The sequence below is a fragment of the Thunnus thynnus genome, chromosome 2, assembly GCF_963924715.1.
Source record: "Thunnus thynnus chromosome 2, fThuThy2.1, whole genome shotgun sequence".
NCBI classification, from domain to species: Eukaryota; Metazoa; Chordata; class Actinopteri; order Scombriformes; family Scombridae; genus Thunnus; species Thunnus thynnus.
In genome coordinates, this window is record NC_089518.1 from 22,360,745 (window position 1) to 22,384,105 (window position 23,361).

A 23,361-nucleotide genomic window follows, 5' to 3' on the forward strand; every position below is an offset into this window, starting at 1 on the left:
ATGTTTGCCTGAAATCCATGAATAAGTAATATTCATTATCAGATTTTCTATTTTGATTACTTCCCCTGACACTGAATGAAACAAAATCAAATGTAGGATGCATTTAATTACCGTGCTATGGGCACCGCATCTCCACAGCCTCCTTCGACTCTCTCTATATCAGAACCATACATGTCATTGATTCCAGATGATCCCTGGGAGAACTCAACACTGCCTGCCACTCCCTCCGTGGAAGAGGTCCTACTGCTGGGGTGACAGGCCAGCATAGAGCTTCGCCGATCAACAAACTCCTTGAGGAAGCCCTGAATCTCTTCCCACAGCAGAGAAGTATCAGAGGATAAGGGGGTGTTTATAGTGATGTGGTAGACCTGGAGACACTCCCTGGGCTCCAATTCACCAGAAAGAGACAAGCTGGAAGACTCTTCCAACTCACAGCAGATCTGCAATGAGAGACACTTTATTTCAATATTTTATGTTTTTCTATTTTGACTTCCCAAAGCAATCCTTTTGGGAAATATACTTATCTATCTCCTGGAAGAAAGAAAATTGATAGCACTCTTATATCATGTGTTAGTGAAAGGCTATACACAATACGATAACTGGAAACACAGAATCTGTGTGAAAACTGAAATGTAAAAACACCAAATTGCAATTTTATGGGAATTATGTGTTGACAGCTGCTGGCTGTAGCCACTTATGTACATGACAGATATGAGAATGGTGTCAATCTCATTTAACAAATGGATTTTCTGGGAAGGCTTAGTGACTAAGGAAACACGGACTTGTAAGGCCTAATATCAAATAACAACCTGTGATGTCACCCCACTTTACCCAAACCAACAACCAACACCACTCAACAAACCTCTTGTCAAGTTTCTGCTGCAATTCTTGGTAATTTACCAAATTAAAGATCATATCTAGGGATTCAGAGCAACTGACAAATAAATAATAGATATTAAAACGCCTATTACCAGTTACCAGTGTTATTGATAGAGTTGCATTTATTAAAGAATAAACACAACACACAGCAGTAGTCTTGCAGCTGATTTACCTGGTTTAGGATATCAGCGTTGCTCGTGTAGACAGCCACCTGCTGGCGAGGATGATGAACTGTATCACTGATGGACAAGAGAACCATCAGACCATCGTAGCCATGGCGATGACTGAATGATTTCAGCCTGTCCACATAACCATGCCAGTCCTGGAAGAGAGAAAAAGAAAGAAAAGACAAATAAATAGGACAGAAAGACAAAAAGAGGAGAAGGAATCAACATCTACAGTGGGTAAGGCAAACTGCTTGACAGATGCTCCCAGTTCCAACTTTTTTCAAATTAATGAATAAATAATGAAAAAACAATTATCACATTTGGTTGTCGTAGTCTCAAAATGATTAATACACATTCCCTAACATTGTAGTTACAGCTGTATGGGAAACTTTGTTAGACCCCTGTCCTTTATTGTGCATATGATTACATTTTTTTAGTAAAAATGAAGTGGTTTCAAGTAAGACTTCATCTGTAGCAATGAGAGACGAAGCTGTCAAAGCGCACAGAGGGGTAGAGAGACACTTTGTGATTTATTGTTCGGAAATTAATGTTTGCTCTTAAAACAGCCACCATGCACAGATTATGGTAATTCAGTGACACGCACAATGATTGATGGATGGAAAGTTGCATTAATTGATTGTTTTGTTTGTCAAGGGAACTTGTTTTTCTTTCTTTCTGAAATGATTAACAACAATGTTATGGCAACCATAATTTGCAACGCAGGGTTACGCAGAAAGTGTGCAAAGAGATACTTTTGAAAACATATTTGCTTGATTAATCTAGATTTGTCGTACAACTGTTTGTTTTGTGAAGTTCTCAAAATTGTTTTTGTGCTTATTTAAGTAGAACTTTAAAACAAAAGAGTTAGTTATAGTAAAACTAACAGAGGAAGTTTGGCATGCATGTGTGTGAATGACATTCATGAAAACATATTTCTAATCATTTTTCCTGACTTGTCCAAATAGTCCATGTTTCTACCTGACTTTTAAAGTGTTTTTCTGTGTGTGTGTGTGTGTGTGTGTGTGTGTTTCTGTGCGCTGTGTCTTACAGTGTGTGTGGTCCTTCTCTCCTGAGCCTGTGTATGTGAGTGTATTTGTGTGGGTCCACTGAAAGTGATTGATGAGTGCTGCAGGCGCTGTATCTGCCCAGGCTGTGTCAATATTAACCTGTGAGGATGAGGGGGCTACAATACTCCCCCCCTCCCCCTCCCCCACTCCCCCCCGTTCCTCCCACCATCCCTCCATCCTTCTCTGTCTTCACAATATGGCTGCTGTCAGGCTCAGGCCCATCAATCCTCACACACACACACAACTGTCACTTCACTGACACCGCCATTTCTCAACACTGATATCCTGATGAGTGCAATGAAGCTTTCCAAGATTCGTTAAAACACACATATTCGCTCACATAAGTACAAACACACAAGTACGTATAACCCTAACACATGCAGATACACACATAAATCTGCCTCCAGTCGTCTACTGTAATCTGAGTGTATGAACAAACATGTACCAGTATGTACACATATGAGCTCTGGTAAAAGCAATAAAGTCTTCATGATTTACAGTACAATATGCAACCAAATGCTCAAACGATGGTGATACTCTAAAGCCACTATCCAACTGTGTGCACATGCACACAGAACTGCACACACACATATTCTCACACACACAGGCAGGGAAATATAGTCAGAAAATGAGCAGAGTGCAAATCTCAGAGATAACACGCAGGGCGACAGTCTGTCTGCCATTTGGCTCTTAACTGAGTAAATTACTACTCATCTTGCCTGCCCCTCCCTTTTCTCCCTCTTTCTGCCACCTCCAGATACACAGATTGCCTTTTCTTATAAATTACCAACATGTTAGCTATAAAAATCCACTTCCTCTCTATAAGAACCTTAGCATGCAGCCACAGAAACCTGTATCTCATTTGTTGAGCTAAACTGAGATATCAGAAACTAAGGGTTCTCCTTTAAACCCTTAGCTTTATTTTTATTAACTTTTGAGTTGTTTATGAGCAGGCATTCACAGGAACAATATGCTACAACTGCACATTAAGAGTACTGGCAGTTTCAATTCTTCCACATTAACGATGTGGCATTTTTCCTTCAACTACAGCAAATGAAAAATTTAGGAATTAAGACCCTCAGTGTCTGTCAGTATGCTTGTTTTCAGTTATGAAATGACATTTCATTCATACATTAAAAGTATGTAAAAGTGGGTTGCTGCCCGGAGCAGGCACGTGGATGAACTGGTATTTGAGGGTACTGATGTTTTACCAAGGCACAAGTTTATTTTTTTGTTTAATTAATTGTTAATTCAAACTTTATTTACACTCAAAAAGATACACAGCAAAATAAAAACTCTCTTTAAGGGTTCAAAGTTTTCAACATAAAAAACAGAAAAGGCAAAGAAAACAAAATTAAAGAAACATTAAAACAAAGGTGACAAGAACCTAAATAAATAGGAAATAATAGGAAATATGGGGAAAATAACACTTTACAGCTGAGACTTAACATGCCCTTGATTAGTTCTCTTAAATTGAGCAGTGTATAATGGCTTTAAAACAAAAAATGATCTATTTACCATTTGTGATGTCTGACCTGGCTTTGCTTTGAGGGTTTTTGGAGTTATGGGTTTCGATTAAGGGGCCGTTGAGGTGTGGTAAAAACTCAAAGTAGCAGAACCTTTCCTCCACCAACAATCTTCAAACCCACCATAACTTCCCCTGCTTTTCATTGCAAAGATGATTCACTCTGATTATAGAGTGCAAGTTTCTGCATTAACTTTACATAAAGTGATTGAATACAGATAAAAAATGTTGAAAAACACCTCACTTTCTGCAGGATCTCCTAGTGTTTTCCAACTACTACATTTACTGGCAAAAAAGAAGTACAGTTGCTGACCCAGATGGAGGATGGATATCAGTGACCGATGGTATGAATGGTCAGTAGCTTCAGTATCACAAGTCATAGAGAGCCTTTGTGTGTGAAAAGGGAAACCCCCCTTAGTCTAACTTTGTGTGTCTTATGTCGTGTTTTTTTTTCTCTTGGCATCAACTTCTTTATGTTTCCTTATAGAAATCTTCTGTTTATCTCATTTTCCCTCCCTCACCTGTGCTCTCACATACACACACACACACATTTTGCAGCTTCAACTTTCTCTCACACAAAGTCCCAATCCACAAACACACACACACACACACACACACACACACACACACACACACACACACACACACACCCTCCCTCTCTCTTTGGTTGTCTTTGCTCCACAGGTAGCAAGTCTTTAGCGGCTGCTTGCAGTTCTCCCAACCTGCCATCATTATGCACAATAGCCTTAGGTACAAAACTCAGGCCTCATAACTCACGCCCCGCGCGCGTAAATTCCCGTGCAAACACAGTCAAAGCAAAAACACATTTCCTGCTGTCGCCAACATCTCTGGCAAAGAATTAATCAAGCGTTCATCCATTTAGGCTCTTTGCATACCCTTTCCGTCAGAACACAGAACGCTAAGAGAGTTGCGAGTTCTTCTCAGGCGATCGTTTCGCCACCCTGATGAATCCATCAAGCGAGGTTTGATTTATACATCTGTCTGTGATCACAGCGGTACAGCTACAGCAAATGGGGTGGCAAGGAGCGAGCTGACACCACCCTGCTCAAACACACACATGCGCATGCATGCACACATGTGCAACATATACCACTTACCACACACACATGCACAGGCAAACTTGCTCACAAACCAACAGTCATACGCTCTCGTTCACACTCATGCACACACACACACACACACATCCACTACAGTATTGCTGCTTATGAAGTTTTTGGAGAGACAGAGGGAAGAGGGGAGGGGGGTCTAAAAGTTTGCAGAGAAAGAAGCCTTTCTGTCTGTCTGTCTCATATGGGCCTTCTCCGCATGCTTCATTCACTCAGCTCTAAGTGCAGGGATTTGGGGGCCAAGATGCAAGCGCTGAGTCTATAAATGTTTTGTTTTGTTTATTTGTTTGCCCTCAAAGCCCAAGGAAGCCACAGGGGGAGAATGAAAATGGGGGAAAAGAAAGAACGAGTGTTTCAGACAAGATGATGAGGAAGAAACATCAGTGCAAGTTACTGAAGATACAGTATGATGACTGTCTTGTGCAGTGGTTTTCCAAACATATTTAATGAAAACCACATTTGTGTATATATAACAAATCATATAATACATTACAGCCAAACAAATTTAAAATATATTTTCACAGTCCAGACAAAAGTGATATGCATCTTTGTATAATGCTTATGAGTGTAAATCACTCTGAATGGATTCTTATATAAAGAGCCACAACAAAAATGACTCTAAACAGAATCATGAAATCGTGCTTTAATATCCTTGATAGCATCAGCACATTTTTATGCAGATTTAGAATCAGAATATTTGACTCATATGTACATATCTTATGTACTTTATGAATACTCTCACCAAAAATATCACAGATAAAGAAGCAGGAAGTCAGAGAGGAATAGAAAGATAGAGGGATGGAGGGGCGGGGCACCCTGGCTTCCTGGTCTTCAATCTTAGTCCCTGGGAGGCCCACCCTGCACCTGCTGTCTCCTAGTGCCTCTCATCAGAAAGGCATTTACAGAGTGCCGTGGCTGCGGGCCCCTTCATTAGCGAGCATAATTATTTGTGCAAGTGGCGTAGGGCAAAACTGGCCCCGCATAAACAAACAGAAGGGCCGGAGGACTGTGAACAAACAACACATTAGAGACAATCAACGTCGCCAAAATGAAACCTAAAGCGTACCTCAGATGGAGAGATGGACACACAAACATAAAAAACTGAACAAACATATCTACATCAACAACATCAAACACTATCGTGATAAAAACGGAGAAAAAGCAAACATCCAAAACAATGTAAACTCACATGCAGATGCATTATCCTAAAAGAGGATGCTAAGATGTACACAAGGCCAGACACACATAGTTACAGTAGTCACACTCTCCCAGAAAAAAAAAGAAGATTTTGTTTACTACTACGAGAAAACAAACAACATTACAATTATTATTGTATCTAGGTGGATTAGCGTGTATGTATGATTTAGAGTTCAAAACAAAATGGAAACTTTTTCTCTCTCCCACCTTTCCCCTCTCTACTGTCTCAAGAGTGGAAATAGCTTGCAAAGGAGATAAAACAAGGAACTCTAAAACATATTGTAACCCTTAGATGTCCATATTAACACATACACACACAAAAAAACACATTATTCACATATTCATGCTTGTACGTGTGTGTGTGTGTGTGTGTGTGTGTGTGCGCACGCGTGTGGCTGCGGGCTCCTGTCCTTCCCACAGTTCATCAACTCCACAGCATGACAACACTTCCTCCGACCAATGTTTCATCTGCCAGCGCTAATTACTGAGCCATGAAACCTCTGATACACAAACACACACTGGCTGGCATGGAATAATGTGTTTATTAATTTGAGCTTCATGCTAGTTTTATGCGACACCTTACATACAAACAGGGAAAGCCCTCCAATTTTTATACCAGCTTGTATTGACTCAGCTATTACTAGCTGTCATATCCTTCACATCTACAGGTGACGCTGCACAATGACTGTGTGCCCTTGAGCCAGGCACTTAACCCCATATTGTCCCCTGTGGCACCTCTTCTCCAAGCAATGTTGTCTTTTAGCAATACCGAAAACATTATTCACGCTTTTATATCTTCACGCCTGGACTACTCTAACACTTTGTTCACATGCCTCAATGCTCGAGTTGTAGCTCAGCTTCAGATTGTACGAAACAAAGACCAAACACATTTCTCACATCACCCCGGTTTTAGCCTCTTTGCACTGGTTACCAATTTCTAGAAGCCATTTTAAAATGACATGACCACATAGGAAATAAAATACTGCACTGAGGAAAAAACAGCTAATACGGGAATTGTTATGATGCATAAGACACAATATAAGAAAAGGCTACTGTTATAACATTAAAAAAAAAAATCACACACAAGAGTAGTAGTATACAAAAATGGTAACTATGAATGATCAAAGGTTGATGATAATTCCTCCTAAAAAGGTTTACCAACTACTTTTGTTTCTTGGTATTTCATTTCACAAGAAAGGACTAACCTAAAATCTAAGCAAATATTAGGGATTTTGTACAGCTGGCCATACAGGAAGCATGTTCATAAGGTCTCGTTTACAGAGTATGACTCATGTTATTTATTCACGTAGATACCAAATGTCAGCTAAGCTCATAGTTTGCATAGAAATGCAACAGTGAGCAAACATTTGTGTGAGTCTGCAGTGGAAATTCAAGCTTCAAGCATTCAAACAACAATAAAACCAGTGTTTTGAATGCGGAAATGTCTGGAGCCTATGCATTGTGAGTTGTTAACTTTATTTCAGTCACTACAGTTCAGGAACCTTAGCTGATACAGTTTGCATATTAGGTTTCTGGACAGTAGAAATACTGCACACAGAACCTTAACAGAGCAGATGACAGCAGAAATCACTATAACCGACAGCCAGAAAAGTCTTCTTATGGTTCAGAAAACTGGAATACTGAATGCAACAATATTTACAATATGCTGTAAAGCAAACAATAAAGCTGACTAGGGTTGCATGGCAAATATGTTGCTCACCACTTTCACAGGATGTGTCTATGTATGCAGAATTTACAAAAAAGCATTATACCCTCACATTATTTTCAGAAAGTTACAAATTCATTTAATTGTTGCTCATATGCAGCACCACAGAAAACTTTTTTTTAATGGTAGTAGACAGTATTTTTATTTTTTAGCCAATCATGAAAATACAGTTTGAGGAACTAAATTTGCCTTTACAGCTTCAAATGTAGCACACGCTGATAAGCAGATACACAGGAACATCCAGACAGGCCATTTTAAATGAATGAAATGTTCATTTCCACGTTTCTATCCCATAATAGAGGAGCACACAGACTGACTAATGTATGTTTGTACAGTATACAAAAATACATTAGTCAATCTATACAATGTGTCCATATCATTACACCACACACTCTGAGGCTTTTTCTTCTGCTAACTAGGCAATCACAACAATTTTTTTTTTTACCCAGAAATCTAACTCTGTCCTCTTTAACTGCTGTCAAACACACACACACACACACACACTCACATACACACACAGATAGAAAACACACTCTGACAAACACATAACACATAAACCATTACAGACTAATTGAATCTAATTTATTTAGTTTTCTGGAAAGAATCATTTAAGGCAGAACTTCCCTAAGCCCCCTCGATAAATGATTCTCATACCGTTTTGCTCTCTTTTCAAACACAATTAAAAAATAATATATAAATATATACACACTGCAAATGACATGCATATAAGGAGTTCATTTTGGAGCCCGATCTCAGGTCATTAGTAACCCACCATGACGCTGTGGAGTTGGAGGGTCCGCTGGCGACACACAGGCCCCTGGCCATTTATTCTATATTAAGTCTCTAATGGGGCCTCTCTCTCTCTCTCTCTCTCTTTCTCTCTCTCTTTCTCTCTCTCTCTCTCTCTCTCTCCCTCTCTCTCCGTCGCTCCTGACACACAGCATGTAGGCACAGCGCTGGTAAAATATGCACAGAAAGTCCAGTGTGCACACACACACAAAGCCATTCAAATGAATGGTTATTTATTCGCTAAACGAGGATCTGGGTGTTTAATGTTCCTTGGACGTTAGGTAGTTTTCTGGGGGAGGAAGAGCCATACCCCTACGGCTACAGACATCATTTATTTTACACATAGCCTAATACTGCACACTAGGCAGTCGCTGAGAAAAATGGTCTTTTGAAGTAAGAAGGAGATATAAAAGAAATAATGAATGATTTTTTTGGGGGGGGAGGGGGGTTGTGGTGGTGGCGGGTGAACACATTAGAAGTTGCAGCGGGAAGAAAAGCAAGGGGTAGGCTTAAAGGCTTAAAGCATCCTGTGTGTGTGTGTGTGTGTTTGTGTGTGTGTCTGTGTGTGTCTGTGTGTGTGTGCATGTACAAATGTGAAGTAAAAAGGAAGAACCAGAGAGCGACAGAGATAGAGAGATAGAGGCGTGAACACAATTGTGTGTGAAAGTGTGTGCATGTCTGAGTGTGTGTGTCTGTGTGTGTGTCTGTGTTGGATTTTAGGATATCAGTGGGGAGCAACGTGATACCTGGTTGTGTTTGAGGCTCTCAGACCTCCATCTGCATCTCATCCAAATGCAGAACATCACAACATCGGAGGGGCTCCTACTACCTCCATAACAACCCCCGCCCCCAAAATGACACAGACAGTGCAGGTGTGATGTATCCAAACCATCAAAGCCATCAAAAGTAACTTTTTCAAAAAGAAAAATTGTTTTAGTTTGTCTCTCTTGCAGCTAAAAGTTATTATGAGCTTCTTTGAAAACAACGAAGAAATGGTATTAAACTGCATTACGTCTCACATAATCACCATGATATATTAATTATAACCAGTCAGACTAGTGAGACCTTTAATTGAGACGATAAGAGTATTAATATTTCTATGTCAGCACACTTATCTGAACCTAAAATTCTCTTTCGGTCTCTCAGTTAACATGATTCATCAACTGAGCTTCAAATAAATGAGCTTAATCGTTCTTGGATTTTCTGTCTTCCACAGCTGAGTTTAACTGACCTTAAATTAAATGAGGTCAGACATGTCTTATTCAGAAAAATGATGTCTTAAAAAAAAAAGAACAACTTAAATTCTGTTAGCACATGCCTTTATATTTATGTTTTAAATGACAGAAATGAAGCCAAATGGAATCATTTTAAGCTTTTTTATAAGATGGAAACTCACCTCCTCGTCTGAGGTCACTGAGGTTAGCGCTATGGTCATCTCTCCGTCTGAAAACTCTTTCAGCTCCTTGGACAGCAGCTGCTCCAAGTCTACATCCCGTCAGCACACATAAACAACAGCATAGAACAAGAGGACTAACAGTTATATATAAGACACACACCAAAGGATACAAAACGATTTCACGACAGACAGAAAAAAACATACGCGTGAATGCCCTCTCCAGATATGAGAGGTAAGTGAAAGGACTTTGCATCATGATGAATGCGTCTGCTTTTAGTTTTAAGTCCCTACAGTCTACCCACATATTTGTTTTCTGGCTAATCAGACCTCTAACCAGGCTGAAGTTAGGAGATATGCTGGAAAAAGCACAGGTGTAATTAATAACATTAATCATGGCTACATTTCATGTAGGTGTGTCAGTTCCAGGCCCATGACTCATGAGCCAACTTTAATTTTATTGCTTACATTTGTTCCAGCAATTACAATTCAAAATATCTGCCAGTGATTAATTAAAGCATAACCACTCTGCCAAATCAAATATGCACCTTGTAGCTTCGCTGCATCCTGTTGACTCGCAGTGACATCACTCAATTGCTCCAAGGATCTCATGAGCGCCTCCAGTTGTACTGATTGACGGCCATGTTTGATACACTGAGCTTCACTTTGTAGCCGTAAAGCCTCTGTAAACACATAAACACATATACATGCACGGTTGTGTTCAACATGGTATCATGCAGCATGCACACTCTTCTTCAAATGTTCACATAGGTTCAATAATTAAGCTCAAAATGACAGTATGTTTGATGAGGCCATTGATGAATTTCTGGTTTTCAAAGACTAATCTGCAAGATACAGAGACCCCAGGTTCCTGAAAAATTCGATTTTTTCATCAAGATAATATTTTGTGAGTACAAGTACTATAACCAGATATTATAAGATCTTGTGCAAACAAGAGAATAACTTGTGCGAACAAAATATTATGTTTTGGGATGTCAGGGGCTACGTAATAAGACCGCTGGTGTAGGTCAAGTAACGAGCATTGCAACACAGTTTGATCTAGAGCCAGTTACACTAAATATTGTTTAGCCTTCTAAGATATAATCTCTTTATTCGCTGTTTTTCTTGAGTACTGCATTATTTAGCTCATTTATTCTTCATGGTGAAGATATGACCCCTTATATTTATGTGCATTTCAGTTCACTGTATGCTGTTCCAGAGACCTGTCAATGCTGCTGTAAAGCCTTGGTTGCCAATATTGGTCAATACAAGTAATTAATTACTGAATGACCTTTTAACCCCTTCTGTTGAGTTCAGCCCCAGGTTAAAAGGTCTGTAGATTGACATTGTCTTGTTATGCCATCGCAAATGGTTGAACACAAAGTTGCAATCAGGGCATTTTTTGAGTATTTGTTGGGGGAAGTTCAGTAAAGGGTTAGACTTTATACTGTTTGTACACAGTCACTGGTCTCCTTTAAATAAAGAAGATGTACAGTACAATGCATAGTTAGTACATCATCTTCATTTATTCTGGAGGAAAATCTGAAGTGACCTCCCAGTGCCTGAATGAAAAAGATATTTACAAATTACAATTATGACAGAACAGATGTGAGGGATCATGTTGCTTCCTTCTGCTGATAACAACAGGACAGGTTTATCAAGAAAAGCTGCATGCTGTTAGATAATGGTCAGTTCACTATATAAAACCATTAAAAAGTACAGTACATCCACTGGTAGTATTTTCCATTTGACTGAGCTTAAGAGTTGAGCTACTGGCCTCTTTAGGAATCAATGAACCTTAAAATGCACTGTCCAAAGCACTCTAGCAAAGAAATATGAGAACTGGACTACATACAGTACATCATTTTCCTGCTCTAATCAGCTCTCTTTTTCTGTCTATGTCTTTGGACTTTACTTTAGTCTTCTGCTCTTCTCACTACATCCACCTTAATTCACTTTCACTATCGGTCCATTCTCTGTCTGACTGCCCATCTGTAAATCACAGTGAAAGACAGCAGAGAAGAAAAGCAGCATTGACCAGAGATCACTCATGTCTGCTTCCAAACCTTCACGCAGGCTGCTTAATGTCAACAACTGGAATACCTGTTTGGCAGACTGTATGACCTTAACAACATTCACATACACACCCCTACACTTTGTTGGAGTTGTTGCATACATGTCTGTCCAGATTCATATATTTGTAGTGCAAACTTTGAAGGAACTTAATAAAAGGTATTAAGTGTATTTCCCTTGTATATGTTCACATGCTTGGCCAATAAAGCTGATTCTGAAAGAACATGACAGGAGACTATGCTTTAGATATGGATGTTGCTGCAAAGAAGCTACAAATCCTAAAACATGGACGCTTCACACAAATCTTCAACCCTGCAGCACTGAAGATCTATATAATCACCACAGTTTCAAGGTGGGCACCCAAGATTAGTGTTAGCAATTCAGTACCCGACCAAATGTGAAATATGGTCACAATCTCCCCTTCTCTTCCTGAGTTATGGTACTGAATAACGGCCAGAAAAGTGTTTTTGCAGAACATTATGATGTCACAGTGAAGTTGACCTTTGACCTTTGAACTTCATCATTTTATCCTATTAGACATTTGTTTGAAAATTTTTCATAATTATCATATGAATTCTTGAGTTATGGCCAAAAATGTGTTTTGTGAGGTCACAGAGATCTTGACCTTTGACCTTTGACCTTTGACCACCAAATTCTAATCAGGTCATTCTTGAGTCCAAGTGGACATTTGTGCCAAATTTGAAGAAATTCCCTCACAGCGTTCCTGAGATATCGCGTTCATGAGAATGGGACAGACAACCTGAAAACACAATGCCTCCGGCCACAGCTGTCACCATGGAGGCATAAAAACAGAAACAACTTAACAGATTAAACTAACTTAAATAAAAAAATAGTCACATTATGTGTCTTTCTGCACTCTTCCTTACTCACACTCACACTCACAACCCCACATCTCTCACTTTCTTCATCTCTCCTGGTGGGTGTTAAGCGAGTCATGTCAGGGGATTTGTGTGTGTCCTCCCTCATCGCCCCATTACTCCCCCTGGGGGGGCGCCTGCGCCTCCCTCACCTCCGAGAGTCTCCCTCAGCGCTGCTCCGATGTGCTCTGCTGCCTCTTGAAGAATCTCTCTGGCGACTGTCGTCACTGCGGACGATGCCCCATAATCCTCTGCGTCCTGCTGCCCGTCGTGATGGACCACTCGCAGGATGCAGGACTCCAGAGTGTGGTACTCAGAGCTGGGAGAGGGAGAGAACGAGGGGGGGGAGGGATGAAGAGGATATGGATGGCTGCAAGGGAAAGAGCGATGATTGTGAGGCATTTGCATAAATACAACTCCCCTTTGGGTCATGAGGGATGAACACACACAGGCCTGAAATACACAACCAAACATACACCCACTCTCATTTTTGCATAAAAAAATACAGACTTCCCAGCCAGAACTGAGTGTGTTTGTGTGTGTGTATTTCAAGATTACTTGTACAGATATTAATCAGTGTTGATAAAACATAAACTTCCAGGTAAGATTTTAATACCTTCCCTGGTGTTTCTATAAAGCAGTTAAAAAAGTAGCTGTAGTGGAAACTGATTCTTGCTCTAATACTTGACACCGATACTTGTTCACTGTAGTTTGTTCAGATGAAACTGTACAAAGTGACCCGATGATAAGATTTGCATATGTGAGTGTGTTTACCTGTCTAGCAGTCCATCTCTTAGCAGTGTGAGAGAGAGTTTTCTGGTGTGATGAAGTTTCACCAGATCTACATCCTCCTTCCACAGCAGCAAGCTCTCACAAATTTTCACACTCTGCAGATACCTCACCGTCTCCGCGGGCAACACAGCATCACATCGCCGGCCGCACAGCACCGGCACACACACTCCACCTGACGGCTCCCTCTGGAGCAAACAGACAATACATGAAACCAGAGACACTTTGGGATTAAAAACAAGCTTGTTCAAACACAGTAATTCAATCAATATGGTTTATAATGCATGACATATGATTAGATTTACATTTAAAATATAAAGCTGTATAGATCCACAATTGCACCAAAAAGTACCCACAGTTCTGATAATTATATATTTGTAATATACTAAAACTTTAACTAGGTCTCACCACTAAAGTGAAAGTCTATTTATGTTTATAGTGAAACAAAGAAGTAGATCAAATTCTCAGATTAATTATTTTTTATTTAACTATTAACAGTAGACCATGTTTAACACTTTTTGGTGTATTTCGCTTGATACATCGGCGATGCAGGGAAATTTTCCACCCTACTGCCACTCTGTTAATCAAAAATACAGCTGCCAAGGTAGCACTTTAGCTTATATTGAATGCAAGCTGTGTCGTATTTTCTACTCTATCTATATTCTATGTCATATATTTCAATAAAAATAGCGGTTGACTGGGCAAACAGCCAGATAAAAGCCATAAAATGTCCTCAGTTTTCAAATGACTGGTACTCTGAAAAATGAAGTTTTGGGGGAAACATTCAGTACTCTGAAACATGAAAAGGAGGGGATTTGTGCCTGAAACATTAACACACATCAAACAGCAATGTGCAAGTACAGATTTGTTTGTTAACATGATAGCCATAAAACATCTTATAGGGGAGATATATCAGGTCTGTGTATCTGTTAGCTTAGAGTTACGGCCCAAAAAATATATTCTGATTCATACAAAAATCAATGTGTAAACCCAATCTTGTATCTAACCCATTATTTAAGTAAAAACTGACAATATGCATTCACTTTTTAAGTGTTGGCTCAAATACCAGGTCCTGCACCTGGAAGCTCAACATCTTTTCTGATCCATATTCTATATGTTTTCACTTTATTTAGCTAATATTATCATTCTGTTTCTCCATATTGCTCTGATGCTACATCTGTCTACTCTGTATATATGACATCTATCACATAACTTTGTATCCTGGATGAGGGATCCCTTCTCTGTTGCTCTCCCTGAGGTTTTTTCTTTTTTTCTCTTCATGGGTTTTTTTGTGTGAAGTTTTTCCTCATCCAAACTGAGAGTCTAAGCATAAAAGATTTTTATGCTGTACAGATTGTAAAACCTTTTGAGGCAAATTAATGATTTGCGATTTTGGGCTATATAAATAAAACTGCCATGACTTGATTTGACTCTTTAAACCTCTGTAAAAGTTTGATTTTCACATGTGTTTTAAGTAGAAAACATGTGCACACAAATGGACAGAACCCATGTTACCTGGCTGAGGTGTAGTGCTAAGCACAGTGTTGCGGCCACAGTGTCAACATCTGCCTCTGGTCCGCCTACAACAGCATGGATGGAATCATCTGATGCATCTGCCTGGAAACACACACAATCATACAACGTTAGTGTGTCTGTGGCTAAGTAGCTTCTTAACTTCTAAATATGCTTGGCGGATATCATTCAGTGATGTTTTCCAACATCCAACAAGGGAAGCAGGTGACAGCACTGTGCATTAGTGTGTGATTTGATAGATGACATAATGATATAACTTGAAACTCCTCCAGCCAGTATGACCGTGTTAGATGACTGCAGCATTTTGAAAATTACACTATGCATTAATAATTAAATCATGGTGCTGCGAGGTTTAGCCCATGCTTGAAAGCGAATACTATATATACAATATGCAACACACTAGAGATATAATCGTTTGTAGCAAACCGGCGGTTGAAAATTAGGGAGGGAAACTTTTGTCACTGCAATTTCAGAGTAACGCGCTTTATCAGAGGAGTGATGAGTTCCATTAATTCCACTAAACAATGCAGACAAACACTCCTAATTTAGGTTAAGTGGACATTAATGACAGCTCCATTACAGAGATTTGACATTCATTTCTGGGTGAAAAAGGCAGAAAATTAAGTTTCTTCATCCATCCGTTGAATGAGATTCTTACTATTAGATTTTAATATGGCAGATATTTTATAAAACCATACTCCTACTTCTATGGTCTGATTCCAGCATTGGTATTTAGATACTGGTATTTATTGAAAAAATAGGTGAAGGCACTGGGCACCTGTCCACATCTGTCTCTGTTAGAATGTGAAAAAAAACTATTAAAACATCTTAGAATTTCAAAACATCATTATAGAAATGAGGCTACCTCTTTACTGACATGCTTCCTCATTAATTACAGTATGCTTACTGGAAGTCAAATGAAACAGCACAATCATCTTCTGTAATTATTTCTCAAAATCACTCACAATCTTCATCCTGCACTGGGTGTTCTGTGTCAGTCTGTTTTATCTAAAACAGATGAGCTGAAACACCAAAGGTACAAGCCTTCCCTGCAGTCTGTGCCATTAATCAAGAAGCAAAATGTGGATTCAATGAATAGCAGGTCTATCTGTGGCTCATCTTAATGGGGTTGTGGGAAGCTGGGAGCGCATGGAGCACGGGAGGATAAAAAGCAGGTTTACAGCAACAAAGACAGGTAAGAAGCCTTTTGTCATTCATGTTTCCTGGCTAGCCCAAACTGGCACCCTTCTAGCCACAAGCTTGGTTTTACCACTATAACCTCTACATTTCTTCCAAACTGGACACACCAGGTTTGTGCTCAAGGCAAAATAACTTTGGTATGAGTGTGTCAAGACTAATTTGAAGTGGTATAACCTTGAGAACTCAGTGCACGATTTGATATACTCTCTAAAAATTATTCAGTTATTTAGGAATCAGATATGGCTACTCTCGTGGAAAATTGCTTGATCACTCAATAAACATGCAAAGAGAGCATTGTCAGGTTATGAAATAATGTAATCAAATAATACAATCAGAAGTACAATGCATTATATTTCTGGAGACAAAGATGCATACCACCTAGCTATCTTTTCTTTGTCTGAAAAGTTGGCACTCAACCAGTCCTTTAAATACTATTGTACAGAATTTGAAGCATCTATTGCTAACGTTACAGGTTAGTAAACAACCCCCAAATTGAAACAAAAGTCAAGAGTTCAACTAACCTAGGAACAGTTTTTCTTCACGACCTTATATGGCAGCACACACGCATGCATCAAATAGCATCACAATATAACATTGCTACCATACTAAATTAAGAACAAACAACACTATCCTCTAAAGGCTTATCAGATTGACACATAGAAGTCTGCATAACTAGGATTTGTCTTACTACTGGCTCAGACAAAAGAACAACAGAAGAAACTAACTGTTAAACACTCAACTGTCTCATTTTACACAGCAGAGAACTAAGTTTAGAATAGACAACGTGAAGACATTTGGAAAAGGTGTGGAACACAAACTAACACTAAACTAACCTTAAGAGCACTATTTGTAACATGTATGATACATACAAGAAATACATCAAATGATAACCTACTATTCAATTTTCTTTCACACTACAAGAAATCCATCACAAATATGGATAAATCACATCAACATAACAAACTAGCTAGTCACCTTACAAATGGTTTTGTATGTTTTAGGCCATTTGCTACAAACTGCATACTGTACTTTACAGTACTGCTGGCCATTGTCCAAAGATGACGATATGGTTTTAGTTTGAGTTCCTCTCATCACGGTGAACAAGTAGTCACTCCTTTTTTTTCAAAGGAAAGCATAACATCATTGTGAGAAAATGAAGCTGTGTTAAAGACATGCAAACATCTGGGATTTACAAAACAGTCCGCTCCTGCAGAGCAGTAAATAGAGCTTTGTTCATATTGAAATAATGTTGCTGGAATTTGAAACCTGAAATGCAAACAATAAGCAAACGAGTGTGTTGTAAAAAGGATTATATGACTTTGAAGAGGAACTAAATAAACTGCAAAAAACCAGTCTGCAGGGCGGGACTGTTAAAACTGCAGCAGCTACTACTCTCTTAGTTTGTGGGTGGCGACACTGAAACATCTGCGCGTCTAAACTGCTGCTATAACTTTCCTTTATTATATCAGATTCAGATTCAGAACATCTTCCCCTTGTAGACAATCTTCTATGCATCTTAAACAGAGGAGACCTAAAGTTAACTTTGATGGAGACTGGTAACTAGTTTTAAGCAGATTTCAAGTCTCTGTGAGTCGATCTCATACTGTACTCATAATAATATGAAGCAAATGGCTGCCTTAACCTTTATTCAACCAGGAAAGTATCCCTGAGACTCTCTTTTTCAGGGACAACCTGTTCCCACTAGCTCATTCACACACATTCACACCTGCAATGTGCAGAAAATCAGTCTACAAACCAAAAGTGTGCTTTGTAAAATGTTCAGCAGTAATGTGAACGTGTAGATTATGGGTTAAAATATTGAATACATGCTCTTAAGAGCACTATGTGCTGAGTAATGACTTTCTACTTTTATTTAATTGAGTAATCCTGCTTTCTCAACCTAGAAGCTTAGCTAAGGCTTAGCAGATTTGTTGACATGTCAAATATATAATGGGGTCTGGTAATTTAAGGGAGCTTAATGCTACCAATAGATGAATAAAATACTGGTAATAATGCGTAAGGAATGGAGCTAGTGTCATGTTTCTGTCCATAGGGCCTTACCAATGGGGCCAGATGGATACATAAAATGAAAGGAGAAGAAGTGAGAAACACAAGGAGGGAGGGGAGGAACGAGGTTAGAGGCCGTTGATTAGACTGAGAATGTGAAAAGAGGGAGTGCAGTGAGATTGGAGGAAAGAGGGCAAGGAGATTGAAAATGCTTATGAAAAAGAGGGCTGAAATATATGGAGTATGGGCACCAGATTGATAAGTCAGACATGTAGAGGAGGTGGGGAAAAGGGTAGCGGCGAAAATGGGGGATAGACAGGTGAAAAAGTGTGATACTGAAGAAGAAAGAGAAAGAAGGAGGGAGGAATTAGATAAGCAGGGGGGGAAGATGTGAAAATGGAGGGAGAGAACATGAGGAGGAGAACAGAAAGAGGAGAAGGAGAAGAGGAGGAGGTCTGCAGCCAGTCCCTTCATAGAGGAGAGAGGGAGAATAAATCAATACTAGATAGCCAGAGAAAGGAAGTGATGCATTAGCAGGAGAAAAGGCCACTCACTGTCTGTTCTACTGCAGCGAGAGAACATCTCTGTGTGTGTGTGTGTGTGTGTGTGTGTGTGTGTGTGTGTGTGTGTGTGTGTGTGTGTGTGCGTGTGCACGAGCATGCATTGCCCATCTGATATCCTTCAATCTGAGTGCTCTCTCACTCAGCTCTATCTCCCTGTCTCACCAAATTCAAGCCCTCTCCTTTCCTCTCCTCTCCTCTCATCTCCTCTCTAATTTCTATCTTTCAATCACTGCCAGCCAGTTTGGGATTATGAATCTCCTTTAGATGACCAGCTGCCTCAATTTATATTTTCAGCCAAATATCACTCGGAACTGAAGAGGTTTTACTGCTTACAGTAATTGCTCTTCATATAAAAACTGTGAAACAGTTAAACACGATCTTTAAATGTATTTCATAAACACTAAATGTTTACATTTGTGTTTTTTAACCACTGGGGCAAATGGAATCTGAGCACATAAGGTGGAAATCCGGGAAACACCTTGAACAATTCACCAGTCCATCGCCGCGCTCACGCAGACATCACTACTAATCATATCTATGGAGTCTCAATTTCACCTGAACTGTTTGTCTGTAGACAGTGGGAGCACCTGAAGAAAATCCTCTTGACAGCTGCAAAATACAAAAACTCCAAATAGAAAAGACCTGGACTGAGAATGAAAGACGAATGCTTCTTGCTGCCACAACACTTTTCACAAAGACTCTTTAGGAATCTGTCATTTTCATTACATCTAATGCAGGTATTGCAGTATAATTTACACAATTTGTTGTTTTTGTTGTTTTTTTTTAAAAAGGGTAAAGCAGTTTGTGTGAAATATGCCTGATAAACCTTTGAAGGAGACTTCTTAAACTTCTTAAACTTATGAAGGATGCGATCAGTATCTTGATAAAGCTCATGGTAGTCTGAGCATGTTGCCTTTTCAAAATTTCCTTTTGGTTTAGTCGTGCATTTAAATTAAATTAAATGATCACACTTCAGGATTGCCCACGGAACCTTGAACGTGAAGCCAATTGGGACCTTTTTAATCCAGCTGTTTGCTTTATGTCTCAAGGATTATGTGATGTTGTAAACATTTACAAAAAATAACTATGTAGCCCAAGCGATAAGTTTTGAAAATGACATATTCTTTTGAATGATATTTCTGTAATAAGCACAGGCAGAGACTTCTAGACGCTTACAAATTCAAAGCCAGAACCAAATTGGTCCTAAAAACCTATTTTGTTTGTGTGTTAGTGTGCAGACTGAGAGGGACAGATGCTGGAAGTCCACTCAGCACATTGCTTCATCTCTATGACAAACGATGGGAGAGTGAAGGAGGGAGAGCGGTAGAGCTATGCAGAGGAAAACTGAGTGAGAAAGAATATAAGTTCAGTGAGCACTAAGAGCCAGGCCAATTAGAGGTATGGATGTTCTGGATGGTGGCCATCTAGAGAGTAGAGTGAGAGTGAGAGAGAGAGTCGAGAGTAGCCAGCAAAAAGTGAATCATCAGAGTTTATATTGGAGAGCTGGAAGAGAGAGATAAAATGTGTGTGTGTGTGTGTGTGTGTATGCATGTGTGTGCTCTGTCATAGGCTAATATTGGGGACAAATTTCAGGCTTAAGATCGGTTAATTGGGGACAGCTTGTCCAACTGGGGACAAAAGTCGTGTCCCCATGTAGGAAAAAGCTGATTTTTGGTTCAGTGATTAAAATTAGGGTTAGGGTTAGGCAAGTAGTGGTTATAGTTAGGGTAAGTCTACAGGAAATGAATTTAAGTCTATGTAATGTCCCCAAAAGTGCCCATGATCTGATATGTGTGTATGTGCGTGTGGTTGTTAATCATGACATGTGTTACACTTTATCTGCAACCTCCCTAACACTCATCAGTTGCCCTCCTTATCACCCAATTACCCTGCTGTGCTCTGATCTGAGGATTTGCATCTTTGATCTTCTTGTCTCCTCCATGTTCCCGTTTAATGTGAAGTACAGCCCGGATGCAAGCTCTTATCCTCTTTTAAATTTCATGTCAGATAGGCTGTTCATGTATGCGTGTTTGTATTGTGCTGACACCTGTTTAAATGAATAAAATGAATATTCTGAATACTGTAGCAAATAGAAGCACATAAACCGGGTAGTATCAACAAACTGTACATCACATTGGTGTAAACATCTCTTATATATCGTTCCAACTCAAAATCATTATGTTCATGTTTAAGTTCAATATGTTCTACTTTATACTTGACTGTTGACAGATGATTATGTAATTGCCATAAAGTGTAAAGTTTGGACTTTCTGTGAAATACTTATCTGAGCTGTGGCTCCTACCCTGTGAATGACTAACAGCATCAGGTTCATAGATAACAATATGCTTAGGAGTGGATTTTCCCTGTTACACAATACTATATAGGCAACTTTAAACAAACAAACAAATTAATTGGTTATATTGCCTGAAAAGAGATGGAACTGCTAATGGCATAAATTGAAAGTGACATTCAAGGATTATCTGATTATCAGATCATCTAATTGGAAAAACATTAGTAAATAATATTGCAACTACTTGTTTCCATGTACAGTGAACGTGGACGCGTGCATGTGAATCAAATTTGCCCTGTCTTGTTGTTAGTGTGTTTACGTGGGTGTTAATTCTGTAAGAAAAACAACAAAATCATTACTATTAATTTGTATAAAAGTCTTTGAATAATAACGCTAATGTGTGCTCTTTTGTGGCAGACAGGACATAAAGGCATTTGTGATCAATTCCTGGCATTGATAAATACCTGGGCAAGCATGCTCTATGCTCATCAGACAAATTAAAATAAAACAATACACCATATTGAAGCCAGCCAAAATATAAACGCAAAGATGCCTCATCAGTAGCAATGTCAATATGAACTGACCACTGAGTCATCACAAATACTCTTTGTCAGAAGGTGATATACATGTATTCACAGCCTTTGAAACATATCATCCAGGCCATATATTACAACTGATAATGTGGTCATGATACTTAAACTCGCACATGTAGAAAAAGCAGTTTCAAGGGGTCCAAAGTAGCCCATGGCCTCGGGGCATGTGCATGATCCATGCAAGGCTCCCTGGTGTAAACATCTGTGCGAGTGCTGCATAACACTCCATACAGACTAAATGTGTACAGGCCGAGAATACACAGACATATAAAAAGAATATCACCACATATCTGTTGCTACCTATATTCAAGTATGTGTGCCCCAGAGACACAGAATACTGCTGCACAGTTTCTCCACAGTCATTTAGCCTATATAAATTGGGTTGTTAAGTATTTGTATGAGGCTTTTTTTTTTTATGTGTGAACAGATATTCAGTCCTGGATCAAATGCAAATTATGAGTCAGTATCTGCAGAGCAGCCAGATAGCCTCTGGCTAAACTTGTTGATGTCACGCCTCCCCCTCATTAGAAATCAGCTCCTCATTCAAATTCACACGCTGTTCCTGTAAACACAACGAGCTTATTGTATGGGGCCACACACACACACACACACACGTCTTCCTTTCCCATGTACTGTCATATTGTCGATCTACAGGTGCTTGGGGGGGACCGAAGGGACGTGAGAGGCTTTTTGCAGTGCGCTTTTTCAGCAACAAGAACGCAGCCTGTAGCACAGCAGTGTCAGCCTCTCCGTCATGGTCTCATTCATTATACCCACAACCTGGTGTTAACGCCGCTGAAGGCTCTCAACTCACCCCGAGTCTGCTCTGGACCCTCCGCAAATACTCTTCCATGTCGGCCTTCGTCGCTACGGTGCCGCTGCAGATCTCTCCATAGACCAAGTTTCGGCAATAAGGCTGCTGATGATTGTATGTGTGTGTGTGTGTGTGTATATATTTTTTTGCTCTCTCTCTCTCTCTCTCTCTCCGCTTCCGAGTCCCCTGCTGCGCTCGCACTGCAGCACTCTCTGCTGCTGTGTGTGCCGTCGGTCCTCCCCTTCTCTACGGGGTGAACCCACAACACCGAGCAGTGGGTGTGACGGCAGGAAGAGGAGATCCGACGGAGGCGCGCTCGGTGATTCAACCGCGCTCCCTGCGGTAGGGAGCCCCCCTCCGTCCCAAACCTCCCCCTCTATTCACATACACACACACACACACACACACACACACATACATCCTATCCCGTACAAAGCCTCGACTCAACGTCCACCAGCGGAGAAACGCGGTGAATGATGAACAGTGGCGCTCCAGCACCGCGGACAGCACCCTTTCATTGCCAGTGGCTTTAGTGTCCATTTCTGGTGCATTTTGATGCTTTGCAATTTTCACACGTTTCTCTGTTTTGCCGCAATATAACCAGAGTCAAAACAAATGCACTGTAATGGCTTTTTCTGGTATGTGTATGTCTCTGTGTGTCTTCAGCCAGTGTGACAGGGAGCACATCAATTGATCTGAAAGATGACTGTGTGGGTAACATCCACACAATGGACACTCAGCCAGTCACGAG

At 39.9% G+C, this 23,361-nt stretch overlaps 1 protein-coding gene across 7 annotated transcripts in view; it reads right to left on the reverse strand.

The window, feature by feature from the left end:
• LOC137197778 (uncharacterized) overlaps positions 1 to 22,951 on the reverse strand; it is a 45,320-nt gene extending 22,369 nt beyond the window's left edge. For 6 of the 7 annotated variants that reach the window (XR_010931505.1, XM_067611197.1, XM_067611228.1 and 3 more), the window contains exons 1-8: positions 22,611 to 22,951; positions 15,126 to 15,227; positions 13,596 to 13,798; positions 12,974 to 13,140; positions 10,419 to 10,553; positions 9,874 to 9,962; positions 1,052 to 1,201; positions 112 to 440 (exon numbers count right to left, since the gene is read on the reverse strand). Coding sequence is in view for 6 of the 7 variants with exons in the window: in XM_067611197.1 (XP_067467298.1) it covers positions 112 to 440; positions 1,052 to 1,201; positions 9,874 to 9,962; positions 10,419 to 10,553; positions 12,974 to 13,140; positions 13,596 to 13,798; positions 15,126 to 15,227; positions 22,611 to 22,649 (1,214 nt within the window). In the remaining variant the exon portion in view is untranslated. The remainder of the gene's footprint in view (positions 1 to 111; positions 441 to 1,051; positions 1,202 to 9,873; positions 9,963 to 10,418; positions 10,554 to 12,973; positions 13,141 to 13,595; positions 13,799 to 15,125; positions 15,228 to 22,610) is intronic. The other variant, XM_067611238.1, reaches the window with a different exon arrangement.
• Between the last annotated feature and the right edge of the window lie 410 nt (positions 22,952 to 23,361).